Source organism: Vombatus ursinus, unplaced genomic scaffold (genome assembly GCF_900497805.2).
Source record: "Vombatus ursinus unplaced genomic scaffold, bare-nosed wombat genome assembly UNPS02014786.1, whole genome shotgun sequence".
Lineage (NCBI taxonomy): Eukaryota > Metazoa > Chordata > Mammalia > Diprotodontia > Vombatidae > Vombatus > Vombatus ursinus.
Window position 1 is genome coordinate 25,477,676 of NW_020954564.1, and position 24,933 is coordinate 25,502,608.

The window sequence follows — 24,933 nt, forward strand, 5'->3', positions numbered from 1 at the left end:
AAAATACGGAAAGGGGCCAAAGTAGTCCTAAAGGAAAACTCCTCTTATCTGAAAATTTAGCCAAAGGATGACACTATACCAGGAAATTTGGAGGAAGTTTTCTTCCTCCTTCCCCATTCTATAATACATGACCAAAACTCAGGACCCAGACCTCAGTTCAATCCTACTAGTACTATATAGCCAGCTTTTTATTATAGATGAATTAGAAAATTATCTGCTAATTCAGAGACAGTCATTACCATGACAAACCAATGTGCGCAGCTGTGGTAGGCTATAAAACTAAAACATTCTGAAGAAGCTGAACTGAAGAGTGAAGCTGACCATGAAGAAAGAAGCATAAAACACTTCCCCACAATAGTTGAGTGTGGCAAACTTTGTCAAGATCAATTCTTTGACCCACTGTTGCTTACCTTGATAGCAAACTCCTACAACTTGACCACTTTTCTCAAACTTTTGTTTTGATTCTAGTTTTTAATATATTTCCACTACAGAAAAAATTTTTCTCCTCTGATCCTTCATCTTTCCAACCCAAGCCCCAACTACTATATTAGACATACAGCAAATATCCTAATGTCACAGGAACTTTCTGGCTGCAATGTCCCCCAAATTGGGAAGGTATCAATCATTCAGTCAACAGTACACCAAGCCCCATTTATCACACGCTGCCTTTTACAAAATTCATTCTGCACTGCGAACAAATGACTTATAAATGAACTTTTTTTTTCTTTTTTTCTTTTTTTGATGAGGCAATCGGGGTTAAGTGACTTGCCCAGGGTCACACAGCTAGTAAGTATCATGTGTCTCAGACTGGATTTGAACTCATGAACTCCTGACTTCAAGGCCAGAGCTCTATCTACTGTGCCACCTAGCTGTCCCGATAAATGAACTTTTGAAAATTAAATATTTAAGATTGAGGATTACCTTACTAGGTATAGGCATATACAATGTGGGATAGGAGTTCTTATTTTTCAAAAGCAACAATTTTTTTTGGCAATAAGCTGTACACTCTTCGTACATATACAGTATTTCAAACAGGTATGAGGTTCACTGTATTTTAAGTATGTCTTTGTATCACTGTTCCACTAGTTTGAATTCAGAATGAGACCCAAGCATATGGGTAATAACCGAAGTATAAAAATATAGTACACAGATGATGGCAATAGTGCTTTTTATGTACATTTTAATAAGACTCTGCGTTCTTTAAAAGCAAAGTTTTTTTCAATAAGTTTGGCAATTCTGATGAAAATTAAAAGGTATCTTTTACTGTTATATATTTGAACCGCTCTTTTCTTCAAAAAATAAAAATGCTAAATTCAACCTGCTTTTTAAACAAAAAGGAAATAAAATCACACCAACTTTTGATCTTAATGACACAACAACTTTCCTGTTAACACACCGCCCTGCCTCCTAAAACATGAACCTGCTCAGTCACAGGTCATAAGAGGACACTAACTTTGGAAAACAGTGGAAAAAACATTTGGACTTGGGAGTCGGAAGAGGTGAGCTTAAGTTCCTACACTGACAAGACATGAAAATTAGCAAAGCAATTAACTTCTCTAAACCTCAGGATACTTCCCTATCTTTTTTTTTTAAATAGTTGTAGGAGTAAAAATATCTGTGCTACCTCTGAGAGGTTTACTGTGAGGAAAGCACTTTCTGAACTTTAAGGTTCTGTAAAAATGTGTAATTTTTAAATAATGTCAAATTTACAGGCAAGAAAACAAAGGATTAGTTAAGTAATTTGCCCAAGATTATACAAAGTTGAAAACACTGATTTTTCCTACAAAAAGTACATTACTATTTGATATACCTTGAATATATATGCTCAACTATGATACTTATCAAGTTATTTAGATGTAAATAATTTGTGAACCAACAAAATTACTGTTGATTTGCCTCACCTTTTTGATTACTGTCATCTTCAAAGTTGTTTTATTCAATTTCTATTAAAGCCATTCTCTGAAGCCTCATTATGGAATAAGGGTAAGCTCTCAAAGCTATACCAGTGGAATGAATCTTCTGGCAGGACTGTTAAAGACCCCAGTGAGATAATTTATGTTATGTAATTTGCAAATCTTAAAGGACTTTAAAAAAAAATAATGATCTAAAAAAGAGTAAAAATAATCAAGAGGCTGACAAATGACTCGGATTAGCACTCATTCTGGAAATATGAAATATGACTATAAAGTGTAATTTTTAAACATATCAGAATTTGTACATCCAAATGATTCTTATCTTCTTCAAAAGAAGCATCCTGAAAAACTATTCCTATGATGCTGCTATTATTTCAAACATTTTAGGAGATCCTTTTTTTGAAATTATCTTCATCATATACGGCACATTCTTTTAAATATCTTCAGTAGCAGCAAACTGATCAGCCTTCTAAATCAAAAAAACATTTCACAGAATTACAGATTTTCAAAAGTGTAAAGTACCTCAGTGGCCAATCTTGTTCAAATCGTATCTGAAAATTCCCATTACAATACCTGACAAGTGGTGATTCAACTTCTGCTCAAAAGTCTCTAATGGGGAAAACCCAGTACCTTCTAAGTCAGTCCATTCACCTTCCATTAAAATGTACAAAGCATTCCATTAGGCAAACAAAGAAAAAAATAAAATTCTTATTGTTTTCAAGGACCTTAAATTCTACCAGGGAAAGACAAGCACATAAATAATTATCAAAATAATTTAAGAAGGAAAAGAGAACTAACAAATGGAGGAATCAAAAAAGGCTTCGTGGTCCTAGAGGTGTATACACCTTGAATGAAGATAATGATGAGGAATAAGTAGGAATGCCATCCAGGCAAAGACAAAGGAAGGTAGAATGGCAAATCTGGAGAACAGCTAATAGACTAGTATGCCTTAATCATAGAATATGTGAAGACAAATATTAAAGTCCAAAAAGGTAGATTGAAACCAAAATTATGAAGTCTTTAAATGCTAGGCTCATTTTATACTTTTATTGTAGGAAAAACAGGGAGCCACTAAAAAAATTCTGAGCAAAGGAATGAGTCAATGTGTCTCAGGAAAATAATTTTGGTAGTTATGTGGAAGATGGATAATGTGGGGAAGGAAATTGACAGGAGGCCAAATCGGAATTGCAATACATATAAGCCAAGCAAAAAAAAATCGGGGTCTAAACCAGGGCAGGGGCTTCATGAGTGGAGAAAAGGGTAAAAATGGCATTTTTTTTTCCAGTCTGGTAGAATCAACAAAACTCAGCAATTGATATAGGAGGTGGGGGAGGGAGGAAGAGTCAAGGATGACTTTGAGAGAGCAAACTGTTAAGATGATTAAAAGAAACAAGGAAATGGGGGGGTTGGGCACACTTGTAACAAGAAAATACTTGGTTATTTTTTGGACACACTGTCTTTAAGATGTTGATGAGGCATCAAGGTACAAACATCCAACACAAAGATGGACACACAAAAGAAGAGTTCATAAGAGAGAGAATTTAAGCCTGTATGTATAGATTTAGGAATCATTTGTACAGAGATAATTGCGACTAAGAAAGCTATTAAGATCCCCACTCAATCAACCAGCACTTATTAAGCCCTTACTATGTGACAGAAACTTTGCTAGCAGCAAAGTATGAAAAGAAGACAGAACCCTTGAGGACATAGATACTTACGGGGCAAGAGACAAATGATCTAGGAAAGGAGACTGAAAAGGAAGGGTCAGACAGGTAGGATGAGAACCAGGAGAAAACAATGTCACAGAAACCAAAGAAAGCACCCAAGAAAATATGGTGGGTAATAGTGTCAAAAGCTACAGAAAATCAGGATGAGAACTGAGAAAAAGGTCACTGAACTTAAACGTTTTGGTAGAGTGAAAGGCTTGGAAGCTAGATAAAGGGGTGGAGAAGTAAACAGGAGGTAAGGAAGAAGAGGCAATGAATAGAGAGAGTCTTTTCTAGGACTTTCACTACAAAAAGTAAGAGATAATTTGAAAATTTAAGGAGATAGGATCACCTGACAAATTTTTTGTTTGTATGTTTTTTCGGTGAGGCAATTGGGGTTAAGTTACTTGCCCAGAGTCACACAGCTAGTATTATGTGTCTGAGGCTGGATTTGAACTCAGGACCTCCTGACTCCAGGGTCAGGTGCTCTATCCACTGTGCCACCTTAGCTGCCCCATCAACTGACAGTTTTTTTAAAGTTAGGGAGAGACCTAGGTGTTCATTCCAAATCCATGGAAGGGATTTGATTTTTGGAGACAGCCAAGATCTAGAACCAAGTTTGGAGAAAATGGTGAGTGATAAAAGTTAGGCAATACCATCTGAGTTTGGGTTTTGTTTTGTTTTTTAAAGTGTTACCACTACAAAGTAATTAAATTGATTTTCAAGCATAGTTGATAAACTAGCCATATAGGCAATTTCAAAAGAAGAATTTCAAAAAATATTTTGATCAACAGGTGCATTAATAATATTCAGAAGATATAATATTCAAGTAACATTTGGGAACTATAATATTCAATAATAAGATTCAGGTGTATTAATAATATTAAGGAAAACTTAGGTTCTGGGCTATATCTCTGATCTCTCATCCAGGGAAGTCACGATCCCTGATATAAAATATCAGTCAACTTTAAGATACAATAAAATTATATGCAACTTTAAAAATCAAAATAGAATTTTAAATTTAATTTACATCTGGGGGAAAAAAATTCTTTAACGAAAAATAATCTCCAGAGTCTGGAGACTCATTCTAAGTTGTATCTTCAAGGCAAATATCTATTAATAGGTAAATAGCAACCCCACTACCATCATGCAAAGAATGAATTCAAGATGAAGTTCCCGTACAAAATGCCAAGATGAGCCTTCCTTATGTTGAATTCTATAACATATATTACATCAAAGCCTACAAATAATAGGCATCTAATAAATATCCATTGAACTTTAACAAGGAGGAAAAGCAAGAAGGAACGGATATTCCACAAACAATATTATATTGAGAAAAAAAGGCATCAAAAGCTAACCATATCGAAACTTTGCTAACTAATCAAGGGGCATTTCCCTCAAATACGGAAAGGCTATACTTATATTTAGTAACTATGTAATAATGTGATTACATTCATTAAAAGCAACTAAAATAATGGCACCTTAGATCACTTCCACTCCTAAATCTGTAAATGTATGATCAATAGCATTTCCTAAAAAGCTGAAATTCTTAATTTTTTTCATTTACTTTTAGGGTACAACTATGAAACAAATTCAAGAAAATGTCTAGAGAAAGTCTTTATGATCAATAAGGGTTTAAATGCAATTCAACATTAAATGAAAAAATTTCACCATTGCCTGTGGTCATTTATTCAGTTTATGGATCATATAGATCCCATTTGCTTCTTCCTTTTCCCTCAAGCTGCCAAATTTTAGATAATTTCATGGCTCCTTAGCATCTATGTCAGAGGATAAGCAGAATAAGGATGTTGAAACTTAAAACAATTCTATTATATTTTAGTAGCTTAAACTTTAAAAAACAAAGCCAAAAACATTAGATAAAAATGATGTTTAATTTATCCATTATATTCATCTCCTCTTAGAACAGCTATGAGAAGATAATCCACTACTATGAAGGTAACAAGATGTTTTCCTTTTATACATCAAAAATATGGTATTATGATTATCTTTTACTAGTCTATATTCTACTAGTACCTTAAGCATTTGACTGCTAACAATGATTTGTTAATAAAGGCTAAAATTTTCCCCAAAAGTATTTTAACTGAATTACAAAATATACTGTGTAAAGCTGTCCTATGTTTTAAAATCCAACAGTCTAAAAAGATCAATTTATAGCCTCCTGGCCTGCCTTTTCCACTGGAGAAAATCCACTTAAGAACAGTCCCTTTCTAAACCACTTACTCAAAATTTTTACCAAGAACTGGGAGTCATTTTACATATCCATGACAGTCCTACAACTTGCTAACCTTGTATGCAAAATTAATACTAACAAAAAGTAATAAAACACAAAAAAGTAATTTTGCACCATATCTGATACTTACAGAGAACAGCTATTAGGTCTGCTCTAGAAATATGAGAAGGCAATTTTGCTTATACTTTCTCTAAATTCAAATAAAGATAGGGTGGATAGTTGTTCAGAGTATTCCACATAAATGTATCCTTTGGATTTTAGCTACCCTAGCATTAAAATAAAACAACCTATTACTCTTAAGAGACATTAATGTATCTCATTAGAGGTCATAAATCAATATCATAAGCAAATCATTTTACTACAAAATAAGGTAAAAGAATAAATTTGGTTCACAAATGTTGTTCAGTTGTTTTTCAGTCATGTCTAACTCTTCGTGACCCCATTTTGGGGTTTTCTTGTCAAAGATACTGAAGTGCCATTTCCTTCTCCAACTCATTGTATAGATGAGGAAACTGAGTCAAACAGGGTTAAGTGATTTGCCAGGATCCTATAACTAGTCAGTGTCTGAGGCCACATTTGAACTTGGGAAGATGGTTTCCCGATTCCAGGCCCAGAACCCTATTCACTGAGCCACCAAGCTGTTCACAAAGTTCACAAAGGCTTCCCCAGATGAGAACAGTGAGAACACCAGAGATCTCTAAAGCTCCTGTTTTCACCAGTTCAGACAGTAACAAAAATCATAACAACAATAAAATAAAAGTTTACCAACAAGAAACAACACCAGTTTCTTTTTTAGAATCACAGAAGTAGAGTTAGGAGACCTTAAGAGGTCAAGCATCTAGTCCAACCCCCTTATTTTTCGGGGGAAAAAAAATGCAAAATGATGAGATACAAAGTTCCCTTGCTTAAACCTGCCCTGCCTAGAGAATGGCTATTTGATTCGACTAATATAGGGGAAATTCCTGAATGAGCAAACTCCTTCTAATGATTTAGGTGGGCACCTTTTCTGCAATGTATAGAGTTGCCTAGAACATTGAAACATTACCCAGGAGTCTCACAATAATTAGCAGAGACCTGGATCTAAGTCCTCCTGACTCCAAAAAGGCCAACTCTACATCCACTACATCATGCTAACTCTTGTGACCATGAATTGAAAAAAAAAAAAAATTATTTGGCTTTACACTGTAAAAATGTTTCAAAAACTTCTTTTTTAAGAACCACCATATTTAAATACAATCCATTGGTAACAATTTGTAAAGAACAAAGAAATGCACTTCAATCCAGATCAGTCATGAAACAAAAGTTGAAGAAGTTCCTTATTGTGGATGTCTTAAATAAGGAATGGGCTACCCTTGTTTTATTTCATGACATCCCTCCAAAAAAAATTCATGTGCAATTTTAAAAGTTAATTTAAATTGTTTTGAAATTTGAAGTACTCACACTTAATGGGTAACTGAAGACAACTTAAAAATATTGCTTGGAACCAGGTTTGGAAATTGCCAGTTTACACAAAATAAAAATTGCACATTAAAATTGAATATAGTTTTAGCAAATACAATCCAAAATTTAAAAAAAAAAAGACTTTCCTCTCATGACTGACCTGCCTAAAACCTTGTTATTATAAATACAAAAGGGGAGAGGAGGGAAACAGAGGACCTTTGATGTCTTCAGTGCAGGAACTTCTAGTGTGGAAATTCCCTCTCACCTTTATAAGTGTAATCCCTGGGCAAGTCACTTAAAACCTCTCTAAGGTTCTAAACCCCCATCTATAAAGTCCCCATCTGTAAAGTGAAGCTAGTAGTACCTACCTCTCACACTGTTGTGAGCATAAAAATGACAATATTTGTAAAACATGTACGCTCTATAAATGCTGGCTAGACAGGTAGGCAACATTTCTGTAACAGCCTTAGAGAACTGTCCAGGTCACTGAGGCACTAAGTGACTTGCCCAAGATCCAGAGAGAGAAAGAGAGAGAATCAGAGAAAGAACTAGGACCCAAGTATCCCAAACTCCAAAGCTTTATCTCTATATACAATAAGCTGCCTCTCTACCCCTCTATACAATACCTACAAGAGCTGAAATTAAGATGTAATAAAACCACAGGCATTTAACAGAAATTTGCATTCCATTTTGGCACAAAATAACCGTGTAATCCCTCAGAATGATTCAAATACTAATATTTAATATAAATATTTAAATATTTAATTACAAAACATTTAAAGCTACATTCGAGCATTGACATTACTACATAAGCTAAGAAAAAATAAAGCTAATAGGTATTTACATAGTAACAGAAAAACAGTTATAATTTCTTAACCAAATGTCCAATTTTAAAGTTACAGCAAACGACCAAAAAAAAACTTTAACCCTGCCATTTTACTTAAATTCAAAACAATTTTACAAGGTGATTAGATACTATAACTATTCCCTGACCCCTTTATCTGATTAGTTGTTAAGCCTATTCCCCGACCCCCTTCTAATTTCCTTGGCTCACCAGGGTCACCAAGCTCTTAAGAGATGAAAACAGAAGCACGTGACTCAAGTTTGTCCAACACTTTCTTTTCCAAAGCTGAGCGCAGCTGCACAGAGGGCTGGGGGTGGGGAGGAGGGACTTTTAAGAGAATGATGCCTTGGCAAGTAAAAAGCTCATCAACACCCTCCTTCCCCAAGAAAAGGGGCCAGAAGTGAATTAGCTGCGTCGGGGGGTCGGAGGGGAAGGGTAAGGAGAAAAAACACCCAAAGAATAACCAGGGGAGCCTAGGAGTCAGACGAGGCAAGAGGGCAGGCTGCGGTGCAGCACGTCCCGGGGGTGCCTAACCACGTGCAAGCTGGCATGGACAAAAGAAAGTGGGTGAAGTAACAGCTCGCCCCGCTTATGCTTTCCACCACGTAAAATGGGGTGTAAGGGGGTACAAGGGGTTACCAGGTGCAGACGTGACCTCCAATTTCTAGGGTCAAATGGAAGGGGCGGGGCTGCCCAGGCCTCCCCTAGGCCGGAGGAGAAAGGCGGAAGTATGGGAATGAGCCACTCGGGGTCCAGAAGAAATGGCTAAGGGGTACGGGAGGAGTGACTGGAGGGGCGGGGGGGAGTGGCGAGGGATGCGGGGAGAGGCCTGGGGAAGGAGAAAGAGCTTCGGTTTTTTACCTTTTCCTGCTCCTCCCGGAGCCTCGCCACATGCTCCGAGCGGAGCGGCTGCGTGGAGGAGGCGGCGGCGGCGAGGCTGGGCCGAGGCTGGGCCTCCATGGCCGTGCAGGGGGGGCTGGGGCTCGGGAGGACGCGGTAGGGCTAGGGTGGGGGGAAGGCCACCGAGGGCTTCCAAGGGGCTACTGAGTCCTAAAGCAGTGTTTATGGAGGCGGCGGCTGCTCGTCGGGGTGCGCGTCCTGCCCCGACCTCTGCCGCTTCTCCACCTGCCGCCCCGCACGGCCCCTCGCACCGCGCCCGCCGCCGAGGCCGGGGATAAGGCGGAAGCGGAGGCCGAGTCGGAGGCGGAGAGGGCTCGGGACGGGTTTAGGGCTGCGGCGGCAGCTGCTCCTGTCCGGGGTGGCCGGGTCCGCATCTCACACTCGCATTATCGGCAGCGTCGCCACCGGCTCGGGGAAGTCGAGCGGGAGGCGCGGGGTTGGGACAGGGCCCGAGGGCAGGATTCGCGGAGGCGGGTGGCAGCCTAGGGTCGTCGGCACCCCCTAGAGCTAGGCTCCGCCCCTGGCCCCGCCCCGGTCCGGGGCCCCGCCCCGTCGCCCGCGCTGCAGGCTGGGAAGCGGCGGCGAGGGCCTGCCTCTCTAGGTCAGCCGCTCTCCCGGCCCCCTGGGCTTCTCACTGCGCCTGCGCTGCAGCTTTGCTCGCGCGGGCGTCCCCAATGAGATGCTTTCTGTGGTTCTGCTCCCTGCTCTAGGTGCTTGTCAGATGGCTGGGAGGAGGGGCTCTTTAGCACTGTGCTGGAGTGGAGCAGCGTTAGCTAATGAATACCTCTTGATTTACGTTAGAGGTGGAGTTGGGAAAACAGACTTTAGATCGAGGGTTCATAACTTGACTTCACCAGACTGCCAAAGCGGCCCATGACACAAAAAGGTTTTCAGAGCTAGGAGGAACCATCTGCTACAATACCCTCCTCTGCCCCTTCACCAACACACACGTTTTACAGCTGGGGAAACTGAGACCCAGATAGGGACCATAACTCCCCCAAGATTTAACAGCAAGTTAGTAAAGGTGGGACTCCCCCAAGATTTAACGGCAACTGAAGTAGTAAAGGTGGGACTCCCCCAAGATATAACAGCAACTTAAGTAATAAAGGTGGTACCAGACAAACTACAGATCTTTAAAGTCCCTTCTAGGAATTTTTCTACCTCATAGCAGTATCCACAGGCCTAGAGAAGGGACTTGACTCTTCAGAGTACATGTAATAATAGATATCTACCTCCCTCTCCCGTTCACATTCCCTCCTCTCCATAATCAAAGAATAGTCATTTATTAAGTGTAATAAGTGATAAGCACCATTAAGCACTGATGAGAAAAAGACCTATGGAAAGCAGTAAACCACCCTCAAGGAGCTTACAACCCATCTGGAGGAGATGGCAAGCAGGTAGGTATGTAGCTACATATGAAAAGAGATAAAAGGCATTTGAGAGGGAAAAGACAGTAGCAACTGGGGGAATCAGAAAGATCTTTGCCCAGCCCTAGATAGTAATGTTTGAACTTATCTTTGAAAGAAATGAGATTCCACAAAACAGAGGGGAGGAAGGAGGGTGTGCTAAGCCTGATGATCAACCAGGACAAACGCACAGAGAATAAGGATGGTATGCCCTATTTCTGTGAAGCAAGTTTGGCCAAACCAAATGTGTGTGAATCCCCTGGAGAAGGAAATGGCAAACCACTCCAATATCTTTGCCAGGAAAACCCCAGGGACAGTGAGGTCATGAAGAGTCAAACAGAACTGAACGATGTGTGTGAAAGGGAGTGAAGTGTGATAAGGTTGGAAAAAATAGGTTAGGACTGGCCTGTAAAAGGTTTTAAATGCCAAAAAAAAAAAGAAGTTTAGCACATTTAAGTGCTTACTATGAAAAGGACTGGGAATACAAATCTAGCCTTACACTCTGCTGCTGGTATTTTCGGAGTCTCAGGGATTCTTCCACTCCTTAACTCTGTACCCAAACCAGAGACCCAATACCAGGTCTATTCCTGAGGAGCCCTGGCCTCTAATGAAAGGGATTAGGCTACCGTCCCTCCACCTATATTCATTGGCTAATCAAATACCTGGGACCCTTCTACTTTTGGCCCTAGGTTTCCCTTCTAAAAGGGAAAAAGTAAAAGAGGCATGCAATGCACAAGCTATATACAATGCACAGTTATAGAACAGGTAATTTATTCCTACACAGAATGAAATGATACCCTAAAAGAAACAGAATGTTCATTTCAGAATGAATTCAAAATTTAATAAATTTCAGAATAAATTCAGAATTTAAATAGAATTCAACAATTTAATATAACTACTAGTACAATCAACTGGGAGGATAATGTTCAAGCCTCGGTTGGGACATAAACAATTTCTTAAGGCAGTTATTGAGTGCAAATTACATTTACACTTTCATTGGTACTATTCAATCCAACAACCAAGCTTGGCTTTCTTTTGGGTAGCCTCTCTCTCCAGTGTTTCTTCTGCCATCAGCCACTGCCACCCCAGGAAAACTGCAGCCACCAGTATTTAAAGACCTTTCAGGACCTTCTGATCTTTTAGGATTCTTAAGGCCAACACCTTCATACATCCAACTTAATGTTGTTGCTCTATCACCTATTTAGGGAAGGAAACACAAAACAGAAGAAAAGACAGTCAAAACACTCAGCATAAGCCCAGCTATTTGAGTTAATTCACACTCTACATGAGGGGTGACCCCTACCAACATTCTGTTGAGGTGGAGAAGGACCACCATATCTTGTCAGCTGAAGGACTACATCCAAAATAGGATAAGCTAGGGACTGTTCCTTCTTTTAACAGGAGTAGCACCCCTGTGTTATCAGTTCTTCTGCTCAGCAGTCAATTAGGGGGCTGTCAGCAATATCATACATGACCAGAAGTTGGCTCCCCCAGAGCATCTCCCATAGTCCACCTTAACAGGATTTGCTATACAAAAAACAAAAACAGTCCTTGACTACAATGAGCTTACATCCTAATGGAGAAAACAACTTAAATATAGATAGATACATACAAGGAATATGCAGAGTAAATTGAAGGCAATCTTAGAGGGGAAAGCACTAGTAGCTGGGGAAACTAGGAAAGATCTATGAAAGGCAGGATTTGAACTGAGTCTTAAAAGAAGCCTTGTGGCAGGGAGACCAATTACTGCAGAAGGCTATTTAAATAATTTAAGCAAAAGATGGTAAGGGCCTGAACTAAGGTGGTAGCTATGTGAATGTACAGATAAGGACATATATATGAGACATGTTATGGATTGGATGTGTGGTGTGAAGTGAGAGTAAGGAGTCAAAGTGACACTGAGGTTGTGGATCTAGGTGACTGAAAGGACTGAGCCCTAGACAGAAATGGGGAAGTTTTGAAGAGGGTAAGATAATTTAGTTTGGAACATGATCCAATTTATATTTGATCCTGGAGGCAGTAGAAAAAATATTAAGTGATGACTATATGTAAGATGGTAAATGAATTCATAAATTCTCCAGCTCTTAGAATCACTCCTGGTTTCTTCCTCTAAGAAATCCCCCAAAACACTCCTTTGGTAAAATCAGATTCACTTGAGTAATGAGGTTAGGCAGCCAGATTACTGAGGGTTGAGAAGAACGTGAGAGGAAAGACAGTAGAAGCGATAAATTCGGAGAGCTCTTTCTAGGAATTTAGCTGAGGGAGGAGAAAAGATATAGGAAAATAGCTTGTGGGATGATAGAGTCTAGTGAGGATTTATTTTATAAGAAGGGGAAAACTTGGGAATTTTTGTAGAAAGTAGGAAAGGAACCAACAGATAGGGAGATATTGAGGAGTAGAGAGAGAGGGAATGATTGTGGAGACAATGTGGAGATAGTGGAAAAAAAATTGAATCAATGGTACATATAAAGGGGTTGGCTTTAGGGAGGAAAAGGGCAACCTCTTTATCAGAGACTGGAAGTAAAAAGGAGAGAATGGGTTTTGATGACAAGGAGTTGAGTAATGAAGGGGAAAATTTATCGATCAAAAGGTTTTTATTAAGTATTTACTATATGCTAAGCACTAGAAATACAAATGGAAAAGGAAGACAACCCTGCTCTCAAGGAACTCAAATTTTCCAATTGAGGGAGATTGCACAAATCGGGGGGGAGCTATAGGTCAGATGTCAAGGCCCAGGGGTCCTAAGATGAATTGACAGGTGAGTTGACAATGCTTGGGTTCTGGAATACATAATGGTAGGGCAAACAGTAAGAAGGAGAAAAGAGAGGCCTCTGTTTTCTTAGCAAAATATGAGGCAAGATCCTCCACTGGGAGAGGGGTGGGAGTGGACAGTATAGGAGCTTTGCTGAGAAAAGAGGTGTGAAACAGTCACTATGGAAAGTGGAATTGATACTCAAATGGGGAGGAATAGGATCTTCTTGCTGCAATGAGGACCCAATTAAGAGTATATGACATTAAATTTGCAATGGATCCAATAAGTATAGTTCTTTTACTGGATGACAAATAATCGGAGTGATCAAAGACTGGGGTTTGACAAGGTGTGAACAATGATAACACAAGGGAGTAAGCAATTTGAAAGCAGAGGATAGTATAGAGGTTAATTGCTTGACTGAAAGGTTGAGACTGGGGAAAGAGTAAAGTTAAGCCATTGCTGGGAGATTGTCTGAGGGGTAAAGGGGTTGATTGTCATAGTGTGGACAAAGAGTAGGCTTTGTAGGAAAATGGCCTAGGGAGAGATGGAATGATTGGGTGTTAAGATTGGATAAAAGAGTTTTAGAGTTCTTGATCAGCATAGTGGAAAACTTGTGGGTGATGTCGGTATTGAGGATATGACCATTCTTGAGTGTAGCTGAGATAAAATAGAGAAGGTCATGAGAGTTGAGTAAATTAAGGAAATGGGTGATAAAGATGTGAAACTCATCATTCTAAAAAGAAAAATTCCTCTTCTGAACTTCCCTATTCTGTAAAGGGTACCACAATATCTAGTGTTATACTTGACTTTTCACTTACCACACATATCTAATAATTTGCCAAATCTTGTCACTTCTGCCTACAATTTAATTGATAGACCTAACAACAAGTATTTATTAAATGTCTACCATGTGCCAAGCACTGTGGTAGGTGCTGGAGATAAAATAAAAAATACTCATCTTTCTTTCGTAAACCCTTCTGTCTTTCTAACTTCCCTATTCCCTTTCCCATCATCCTTTGCATGTGCCCTCTTCTCTTCTCTGACACTACTACACCCTGTTGAAGGCCCTCATTACCCTAGACTGTTGGTTGATCTATCTGCCTGCCACAAATCTCTTCCTGCTCCAGTCTAACCTCTGCCAAAATGATCTTCCTAAAGCATAGTTCTGACCATGTCACATGCCTCCACCCCAATAAACTCCAGTGGCTCCCCATCACCTTCAGGATCAAAAATACCCAATGTGCCGGCCGCGCCGACCTTGTGTCGGCCGCACCGACCCTCTCCTCCTATAAGGAGCAGGCTGCCAGAGTCATACTTACTCTCGAGTCTTCGGTCCTCAGCCGGATAAACACACAGAGATGAGCCATCGGGAGGCGCCAACACCAGAGCTTTATTCAGAGGCCATCACAGCAAGCCCAAGCAGCAAGGCCAGAGCAACAGAGCAGGAGCCAAGAGAGAGCGCGTGATCTGACCACGCTCGTTCCTAAGTACCTACCTAGCCTCTCCTCCCCAGCCCGCTTACTAGCCAATGATTGTAGGGTCAGATACCAGAAGGGGCTGTCTGAGTTTAGCACACCAAGGGAGAGGGAGTGACGTAGGAGGCTAGGACCGGATACAGGAACGAGGCATCTGGGATTAGTGCATAGACAGAGTACGTGACCTAGGAAGTCAGACTCAGATACTGGGAGGAGGCATCTGGGGTCAGTGCTACACAAAGGGACCCAGGAAGTCAGAAAGGTCACAAGATGGAGGCGTCTGGGGTTGACGTTGCATATAGGGAGGGGACTAAGCAAAGGGAACTCAGTCCTCTGCTGTCCCACTCCCACGTGGCACCGCCCCTTGCCTCAGGAGCACAAGCTCCGGCTACTTCCTTGCACCCAGCTTATCTCACATAGCACTGCCCAGTGCCTCAGGGCTTCTCCGTACCCAGCCATCCCAGTTCACCACGACTCCGCCTACCACAGCCCCTGCCTCGACTTCCAAAATACCCAGATTCTACCCTACTCTTGCCACAGCGCCCAACTGGCAACTGCCAACATCAGACAGTCCCTCACAACCCACTATCTTTTTGGCATGCAAAGTCCTTCATAACCTCTCTCCTTTACCCTCACCATTCAGTCTTCTTTTTGATCCAGTCACAGTGGATCAAACTGTAACTTGAACAAGACACTCCCATCTCTGGACTCCCAGCATTTTCTTTAACTGTGCCCCATGTTTGAAATCCTTTCCCTCCTTATCTTCACATCCTGGCTTCCCTGGATTCTTTCAGAAAAGTGCCAGCTAAAATCCTACCTTCTATAGGATGCTTTTCCCAACCCCTCTTAATTCTAGTGCTTTCTTTCTGAAATTACCCTCAATTTATCCTGTCTGTAGTTTGTTTGTAAATAGTTATTTGCATGTTGTTTCCCCCATTAAGCTATGAGCTTCTTGAGAGCAGGAACTGTCTTTTGTGAATTCCCAGTGGTTAGCACAAGGCCCGGCATACACAGTAGGTGCTTAAGAAATGTTTATTGAAAAAAAAATTTTTTTTAATTTTTAGAGAATGTAAAAAAAAAAAAAAAAAGAAATATTTACTGACTGACTGACACAAAACAATTCCTAGCCTCAAGGAGCATACATCCCAACTGGGGAGGGACTGGAAGAGAGCAAGTAGCAAGTATATAAATATATACAGAATAAACATAAAAAAAATATAAACAAACACAAGGTAGTTAAATACAGAGTAGCTAAGGAAGGTATCAATAGCTGGGATGATCAGAAAAGTTCCATGTAGAAGGTAGTGCTTATGCTGCATCTTGGAGGAAGAGAGACATTCTCTAAGGCAGGAGTGAGGAGAGAGGGTAGTCTGAGTTTGGGAGACAGCCAGGACAAAGGCAGAGAGACAGAAGATGGAATACCATATATGAAGAACAAAAAAGTTAGCTTGGCTAAATGATAGAGTGTGGGAAGAGGGATAATGTGTGATGAAACTGGAAAAATAGGTTGAGAACAGGCCCAAAGGGCTTTAAAAGCTAAAACTGAAGAGTTCGTATTTTATCTTAGTGGCAATAGGAAGCCCCTGGAGTTTGATGGGTAGAGGAGTGACAGACAATGTCATGGTTAGACATGCACTTTAGGAAAATCACTTTGTCAGCTGTAAGGAATATGATAAAATGAAGAAAACAGAAACTTGAGGCAGAGAGAAGGCCACTGCAATAGTCCAGGTAAGAGGTGATAGAAGGGTAGCAGGTTGGTAGTCCTATGAGTAGAGAGAAAGATAGGAATAATGTTGTGTTCATACTAGATATCTTGGAGACATCTCAAACTCAACAGGTCCAAAACAGAACTCATTATCTTTCCCCCCAAAAATTCTTTCTTTCCTCTTCCAGACTTCCCTATTTCTGGCAAAGACACTGCAATTTTTCCAGTTTCCCAAGTGTCCCAACTTCAAAATTATCTCTAATTCCATGTTCTCCCTCACCCCACATATCCAGTAGGTTGCCAAATCTTGTTTCTATCTTTATGACATTTCAGTCCTTGTCATAAACACCACTTTAGTTCAGGTGCTAATGACTCTACCCTAGGCCATTACAATGGCCTCCTAATTGGTTTCCCTGCCTCCTTGTCTTTCCCTACTCTACACTATTCTACACAGATGCCAGAGTGTTTTTCCTTAAGCTCAGATCTGACCATGTCATTCCCCTACCCAATAAACTCCTGGTTTTCATGACACTCCTGTTTCCTAGTTATCTTCCTAATTGTTCTTCAGTCTTCTTTGCTGGCTCTTCATCTAGGTCATGCATGCCCACTGACTGTGAGTGTTCCCCAAGACTCTGTCCTGAACCTTCTTCTCCCTCTATACTATTTCCTTTGGTGATCTTATTAGCTCACATGGATTCATTCCTATTGAAGTGCTAGGTGGTACAATGAAAAGAGTGCCAGGCCTGGAGTCAAGAAAACTTATCTTCCTGATTTCAGATTTGACCTCAGACAGTAGCTTTGTGACCCTGGGCAAATCACTTAACCCTTTTTGCCTCAGTTTCCTCATCTATAAAATGAGTTGGAGAAGGAAATGGTAAACCACAAATCTTTGTGAAGAAAATACTAAATGGGGTCACGAGTTGGATACGACTGAAATGACTGAACAAAATTGTACCTATCAAGTTGAATATCCTGTAAACATATCAAAATATGTTTTTTTACAGCAGATCAAAAAACTGAACTCATTATTTTCTGCCCTAAACTTTCCTCCCTTTCTATTAGTGTGAAGGACACCACCATCCTCCCAGACACTCAGTCAAACAAGACCCAGGTATCATCCTTGATTCCTCATGCTTGAAGACATGGGGGAAATCTAGTGAAAATGCCTGGAATCAGGAGATTGAATGTCTCCAAATCCAATCTGTTGTGAAGGTCTTTTAATTTTATCTTTGTAACCTCTCTCACACACCACTCCCTCTCCTCTTATGTTGCCACATTCTGATGTAGGGCCTCCTCACCTCATGCCTATTTTATTGGAGTAGCCTGCTGGTGGTTTACTTGCCTCAAGTCTCTCCCCATTCCAATCCATCTTCTACTTAGCTGCCAAAGTGATCTTCCTAAAGCATGAGTCTGACCAGGTAGCCTATTGAATAAACTACAGTGGCTCCCTATCACTCCCAGTAGCAAATGTACAACCCTCTTGTTTGGTGTTGAAAACTCTTCAAAACATGGCTCCCTTTCCAATTTTTTTACACCTCACTCCCTTCCACATACTCTGTGATCCAGTGATGCTAGGCTCCTTACTGTTCCTCACCCAAGATAGTCTATCTCTCCTGATTCCAGCACTTAACACAGTGACTGGTACACAGAAGGTGCTTAACAAATGCTAATTGTCTTGACTTGATTCCCTTTTGCCTCTAGAATAAATTCCTCTGTATAGCTTTTAAAACTTCCGAATGTGTCCTCATCCTATCTTTCCAGCCTCAATAAACTGCCCTATCTCTTATTTTTTTGCTTTTGGGGAAAAATAGAAACTACTTTGTTTGACTTTTATACTCTCACCCAAATCTACCTTTCTAGCCTTATTATATAATACTCTCTCTCCCGTTTTCTATATTTCAGTCAAACTAACCTTGCTGTTTCTTACACAAGATCATTACTTCATTTCCCATTTGCATGCCTTTTGTACTAGGTGTTCACCTGTTCTGGAATGTATTGCATTCTTATCTCAGCCTCCTAGATCCCTTGTCTCCTTCAAAACTCTACTCAAATGCCACTTTCTACATGAAGCCTTTCCTGATCTGCTCATCTGCTAATGCCTTCCCTCAAAATGTTTATTTTTTATGGATCATATATGTGTATATTATATATACTTGAGTTCAGTCTGTCTCCCAGATTGAAAGGAAGCCCCTTGAGGGGAGGGATGGAATGTAAGCTCTTTGAGGAAAGGGACTATTTGTGTCTTTGTATTCCCAGTGCCTAGCCACAATGCCTGGCACATAGTTGGCATTTAATAAATGCTTGTTAATTGATTTATTTGAGGGAACATTAATATGTTGGTGAAGTATCCTTGTAAAAGCACGATAGAATAGAAGGAAAGACTGTGAGCCAGGTATAGTAAACTCAGAAAAGGAGGTAGATGACCTGGTTTCTGGTAGACAAGTCACCAGGAACTGGATCAAGTGATATATTTCTGTAGCATGAACCTTAAAGGATGCTAACTTGCTGAATGATGTCAAGTCTAGAAATGGTAGTGGGAAGCAAGGAGTATCCCAAGGCTCCTTGTAGGACTGAAGGTTCAACCAGTGCTGGAAATGATAGCCAGAGGTACAGCATCATGGCAGCAACTGGGAGTCAGGAAGGGAGAGCAGGCCTCTGTCAGTGACAGAAATTGGAGGGAGCATTAGAGGAAAAGGTCTAAAATGAAGGTAAGTTTCTTGATTATAGGGGGCACCATGGAAGGGAGGGAAAAACTAGAGTAGGTCATTTGAGGAGTAAGGTTGAGGTGGATGGGGATGAGAAGGTGGACAATGGGGATTGGAGAAGGGGGATGGTTTACTCTTAAGCAATCCAGTATTTGGTATCACTTGGGCTGAGAAAGTAAGAGGGAGTGGGAAGTTTGCTTTCCATTCATAGGGGGAGATTCTGGGGAGAATAGCAATAGATGGAAGCTTAATTAATGATAGCCAGTGAGTAAGTATGTTCAGTGTCTTGGATCCACCTCAGTGGTCACATGGGCTCTACCCCTTTGATGGTGCTGACTTTCTATCTCTGCAGTTTTCAAGGAACTGTTTCCTCAGAGTCAAAGGACTGGTTAAGGAAGAAAAAAAAACCCCAAACTTCTTAATAATTAGACAGATCCCAAAGTAGGAGTTATTTTGGGAAGAGGTAGCTTCCCTAACACTGAAGGTCTTTAGAGGATGTGTGTTAACTTGTGAGAGATATTGATTATAGTTTGGGGAATGGTTTCATTGATCTTTTTTGGTCTCTTCCACCTCTGAGATTTCCACCTCTGTATCCCTTTCCTTCCTTTTCACAATCCCAAAGAATTAATGAGTGGTGAAAAGTACATCACTAAAGATAAAAGAAATACCAGGACCCTGAATCATCCATTGCTAGCTAATCAGTCCCTAAATAAAAATAAAAGGAGGATATATGATCCATTTGGTGAACTGGAAACCAAGAGGCCTCCTTAATCATTGGTGCTTCTGAATGTGGCCTAAATGGGAGTACATTGAGAACTCTAACTAGGACCTTTGATCCAGGATGGGTTTGCTAAAGGACGAACTTTGCCCCAGGGCTAGAGATTTAAAGAGTAGCAGACTGCTTTTGCTCCTCTCCTAGGAAGAAGGAATCAGAGTGGAGATATAAACAGGTAGAGCTGGTGACAATGACAGGATGGTAACAGAAGAAGCAAGGAATATCTCTTAGGATTTAAGATTGGTGCTGGCAGAACCCAACCTCTTGACATACCTTGGGGTGGGGAGGGAGGCAGAGGTTCGGGAAAGCCTCCTCCCTTCTCTCCTTACCCAGTCCGGTGAGATGGTCCACTCAGTAACAGTCCTCTGCCTTGTTCTTTGAGGCATCTTGCTACATGGGGAGTTGGGCCAGCCCAGGGATTAACATCAGTCTTAGAAAGATTCTCCCCTTCTTCCTCCTGCTCCCCACCTCATGCTCACTGACTACTCAAAGAGTAGGGCTGTGACAACAATGACTTTCAGATATGGGGCAAGGTGGGGAAAGGAAGGCAGCACCATCTTCCAGATAATAATAATAGCAGTTAGCCTTTATATAGTGTGTACTATGTGCCAGGCATTGTGCTAAGCACATTTTTTAATATCTCATTTGATCTCCAACCCTTTGAAATAGGTGCTATAATTGTCCCCATTTTATAGTTGAGGAAACTGAGGCAAACAGAGGTTAAGTGGTTTGCCCACAGTCACACAGCTAGTAAGTATTGGAGGCTGTATTTGAACTCAGGTCTTCTTGACTCCAACCACAGTACTCTATCCACTATGCCACCTAACTGCCTTTTCTGCTGGATATCTCTGCCTTCCTAGGGATCACTTCTGCCTTCTTATCCTAGGCCAGAGACATGTCTCTCCTCCATAGTTTTGGTCTCCAATGCAAATGATCCAAACTCTACTGGTGCCAGGTTCAAAGTGTAGTCTGGAACTCTGTGAGGGGAGAGGGAAGGAAGAGGGAGAGCACTTCAAAAATCTCAGGCCCTGCTAAAAGAGAAATGTCTCCGGAGGCTTAGGAGTTCTCCCTCTTTCAGCATGGTTTGTCCAGGCATGGGGTATTAAAGGCCTAGGACAAGATAGGGGAAAAATCAGCCCCTGAGTCCCATATCCTCAAGATTTTTCTTTCCCTCAAAACTTTAAACTTTCCTGGAGGGTGAAGTAGGGCTGGAGCATCAGAGTCAGGGTGGCTTGAATGGGTTTAGATATGCCCCCCCCCCCCATCATCCACCACCATTCTTAGCTGTTTGTATTCTGTGAAAAGTCTTACCATGACTTCAAAAACTCATCTTCACAAGTATAGGACGGGGAGATGTGGTTAGATAATTGTTTGGAAAAAAGATCTAAGGGTTTTAATGAACTGCAAGCTCAATATGAGTCATCAATATGATATGGCAACCAACCCCTCCCCCAAATCCTCAAACAAATCAAAAATCAAATATGACCTTGGGCTGCCTTAAAAGAGGCAAAGTTTCCTAAAAAGGAAGGTGTTCCTTTGTAATCTGACCTGGTCAGACATAATACATTCGGAGTATTATGTTCTGTTCTGGGTGCCACAGTTTGATGAATAAACGAATGAGCAGCATTTATTTTGTTTTGTTTTGTTTTTTACAATGTAATAAACACTGGGGCAATGCAAGTGGAAAAGTGAGACAGTCCCTGCTCTCCAAGAGCTCACATTCTAATGGGGAGGTAGCACAAACAAGGTTTGGCTTTAGTGCAGATGGAAAGGCCCTGACATCCATAGGATTCAGGGGCTAGGGAGCAGATAGCAGTGTCTAAGGTCTGGAGGTCACAGGGTATGATAAGGCGTGGTGGTCCGGCATCTAACCACAAGGATTTTAATTGATGACTCCCTGGTCATCAACCTGGTGTAAGCTGTCATTCCTGCTCCTGCAGCCAGGGGGCCCACAATGGTGGGGAATAGGGGAGTGGGCCTTAGGCCCAGAGTGGGCCAATGCTCCAGTTCCCCCTTGTGGGAGAGATGGGGAAGGTCAGCATCCATTCAGGAAGGGGGAAAAAGGAAAAGGACATTGGCAGCAAGGTTGTAGGAGTGGCAGGGGCAAAGACAAGGGAAGGTTTCCTCCGCCTGATCCTCTCCTCTTCATTCCTGCTGTGATCTATTCATTGATATGCTGGAGAATATACAGATGAAGTCAACTGAGACTTCCATGTCACATAAAGAATATCTGAAGGAAAGAGGGATGTTTAGGCTGGAAAAGAGAAGACCCAGGCCAGAGGTCGCGAAAGCTGTGCTCAAGTAACTGAAGGACTTTCCTGAGGAAATAAGACTAGACTTGTTCTGTTTATCCCCAAAGAACAGAAACAGGAGCAGTGGGTGGAATTAGACTTGGATTGGGAGGATAGGGATAAGGTACATTTGTTTCAAACACCTTTTCAGCTTCCTCTCCCAAAGCATCTATCTGTTTGCTAAGGATTACCACTCTACCCCATGTCAGGCCTTGAATGCCAAGTGGGAGTAAGCAGCTGACCTTAGCTAGTTCTTAAAGGTGATTAGTTAAATAGGAATCTACCAAATGGTTCCGTTCCTCTAGGGAGCAGAGGATGACTGTAACTCCAGAAGTGATTTCCTAGGATCCTGGGCTCCTCCTCCCTCCACCCCACAGTAAGCTCACCCCTCTCTTCCCACCAAATGAGGGTGCCTTTGGTGCAATAGGATGGCTGTTCAGCCAACTGACAGCACTGTCACATTAAGAAACAGAAGGGGAGAGCACAAAATTGTCCTTTAGTAAAAGCTGTGGCCTCCTAGAGATGTTCTCACCTGGGGGCCCTCTCTTTGGAATGATGGATCTCTGCTCTGGACTTACCCAATCTGTGTTCACTTCACTCCCAGCTCCTCTTCTCACTCTTCTGACTTCTCTGCCCCCAGAACCGCACCCCCATCTACTTTTAAATGTCGTCTTCCTCCATTGGAATGGAAGAAACTCAAACAAACTCCTTGAGGCTAGGCAATATCTTTTTTGCACTTTGCACAAAGCAAACAGTTCCTATCTGGAACTAAGTAAGCACTTAATAAATGTGCTACTTGGAACTAAGTGAGTGCTAAATAATCTGTTCCATCCATCCATACATCCGTCCATCTATCTCCAGGGTAAACCTTGGCAAAGGGCACACAAAACGTGAATGATGGCAAGCAATAAGGAAAGTCACCCACAAATCAACTTTAAAAGACAAATTCAGGGGGCAGTTAGGTGGTGCAGTGGATAGAACTTGAGCCTTGGAGTCAGGAGGACCTGAGTTCAAATCGGGCCTCTGACACTTACTAGCTGTGTGACCCAGGGCAAGTCACTTAACCCCATTGCCTAAACAAAAAAAAACAAAACAAAACAAAAGACAAATTCAATTGAGAAGAGCCCAGTGGGATACCCTGAGGCCACTAGGGGGTGAGTGAGGAAGAGGAGGGTAGGTTGTCTGGCAAGGGGAGATGTAGGGGAGAAGGAACGCACCTAAGATATAGATGGGTAGTCATTAGATTGCGTGAGCTCCTTGAGGGCAAGGACTGTCTCGTACCTCTCTTTATATCCCTAGCCTTAGCATAGTGACTGGCACATTTGTTCAGTCATTTTAAGTCATGTCCAACTCTTCATGAACCCATTTTGTGTTTTCTTAGCAAAGATACTGGTGTGGTTTGCCATTTCCTTCTCCAGCTCATTTTGCAGTTGAGGAAACTGAGGCAAACAGGGTTAAGTGACTTGCCCAGGGTCAACTCATAAAGATAAGTCTTCATGATTCCAGGCCCTGCACTCTTTCTATTGACTGACTAGTCTGGTAGACTTACTTTATCTCATTATTCTTGCCAGCTAGATGCTAAGGTGAGTTTGTAGCTGCTGTAGTAATCCAAGTAGAGTATAGGCCAATGAATTTTGGTGCCCTAGTGAAAAGCCCCACTCTAATCAGGACTTTGCCTTTAGGCTTCTTTAATTCAATTCAACAAACACTTTGTTAAATTTTAATTTAATTTAGTTTTTATTATGAACTTAAAAGAAACCAACAGAAATTAAGTGAGCATTTCTACATTGTAGAGCAGAAAGAAAAGATTATATGTAAAACAGTGAATGTCACATAGAATTTGTTTTTATTTTAAAACATATAATAAGTTCAACATGTAACTTTCAAAGCTGTCTGGCTTGTCTGTTTTTCCATCTGGTCTTCTATTTTCTTCTCTATCCCAGCCCGCTGTCCCTCCCACCTACCTCCAAATTGAAATAAAGAAAAAGAAAATTCTGAAACAATGCATAGTCAAACAAAATGAATTGCCACATTGAAGGATCTTGTCCAAAAATATGTCTCCTTCTTCCTCTCGAGTCCATTACCTTTCTTTTGAGAGGTGGGTAGCATGCTTCATTGTTCTTTGGAAGGATGGTTGGTTACTTCATTGATTGGAGTTCTTAAAATCTTCCAAAGTTTAAACAAACATCTATTAAGCGTATAATTATGTACAAAGATTATAGGATAAGAAATCTAGATTTAGGTGGAAGGGATTTCAGGGCTAACAGTTCAGGCCCCTCATTTTACAGATGAGGAAACTGAGGGCAGAAAGGTTGGGCAATTTTGCTGAGGTTATATGGTTGGTAAGTATCAGAGGAGGGCTATGAACCCAATCCCTCTGATTTGAAAGCCAGTTCTCCCTATATGGCACCACTAGGTGCTAGTATCCCTGCCCTTAAGAAGTTTATGTTCTAAGAGGAGGAATATAAATGCACACATATATGTAAACTCAAGGTGAGATCTGCTGGATGCTTCATCTCTGCTAGCACCTGCAACAACTGACACGTAATTGACCTAACCTGCATTCCAGAATTCTATGCTTGCTGCCTTCTTTGGGGTGGCCGCTGTGCTTTTTGGTTCTGACCCTCCTCTGTCTCTCCATCTGATGGTGAGCTCTGTCTGTGATAATGCTCCTTCCTTCTCCCTCCCTTATCTCTTATACCTCACTGCTGCTCTTGTCTGCTGGGACCCAACTGCTAACTGCAGAACTCCTCCCAATGATCCTAATCCA

At 41.2% G+C, this 24,933-nt stretch overlaps 1 protein-coding gene across 1 annotated transcript in view; it reads right to left on the reverse strand.

The window, feature by feature from the left end:
• URI1 (URI1 prefoldin like chaperone) overlaps nt 1-9,286 on the reverse strand; it is a 66,352-nt gene extending 57,066 nt beyond the window's left edge. The window contains exon 1 of the mRNA XM_027867691.1: nt 9,016-9,286. Within this exon, the coding sequence (XP_027723492.1) occupies nt 9,016-9,114 (99 nt within the window). The 5' untranslated portion in view covers nt 9,115-9,286. The remainder of the gene's footprint in view (nt 1-9,015) is intronic.
• Nucleotides 9,287-24,933: the final 15,647 nt, after the last annotated feature.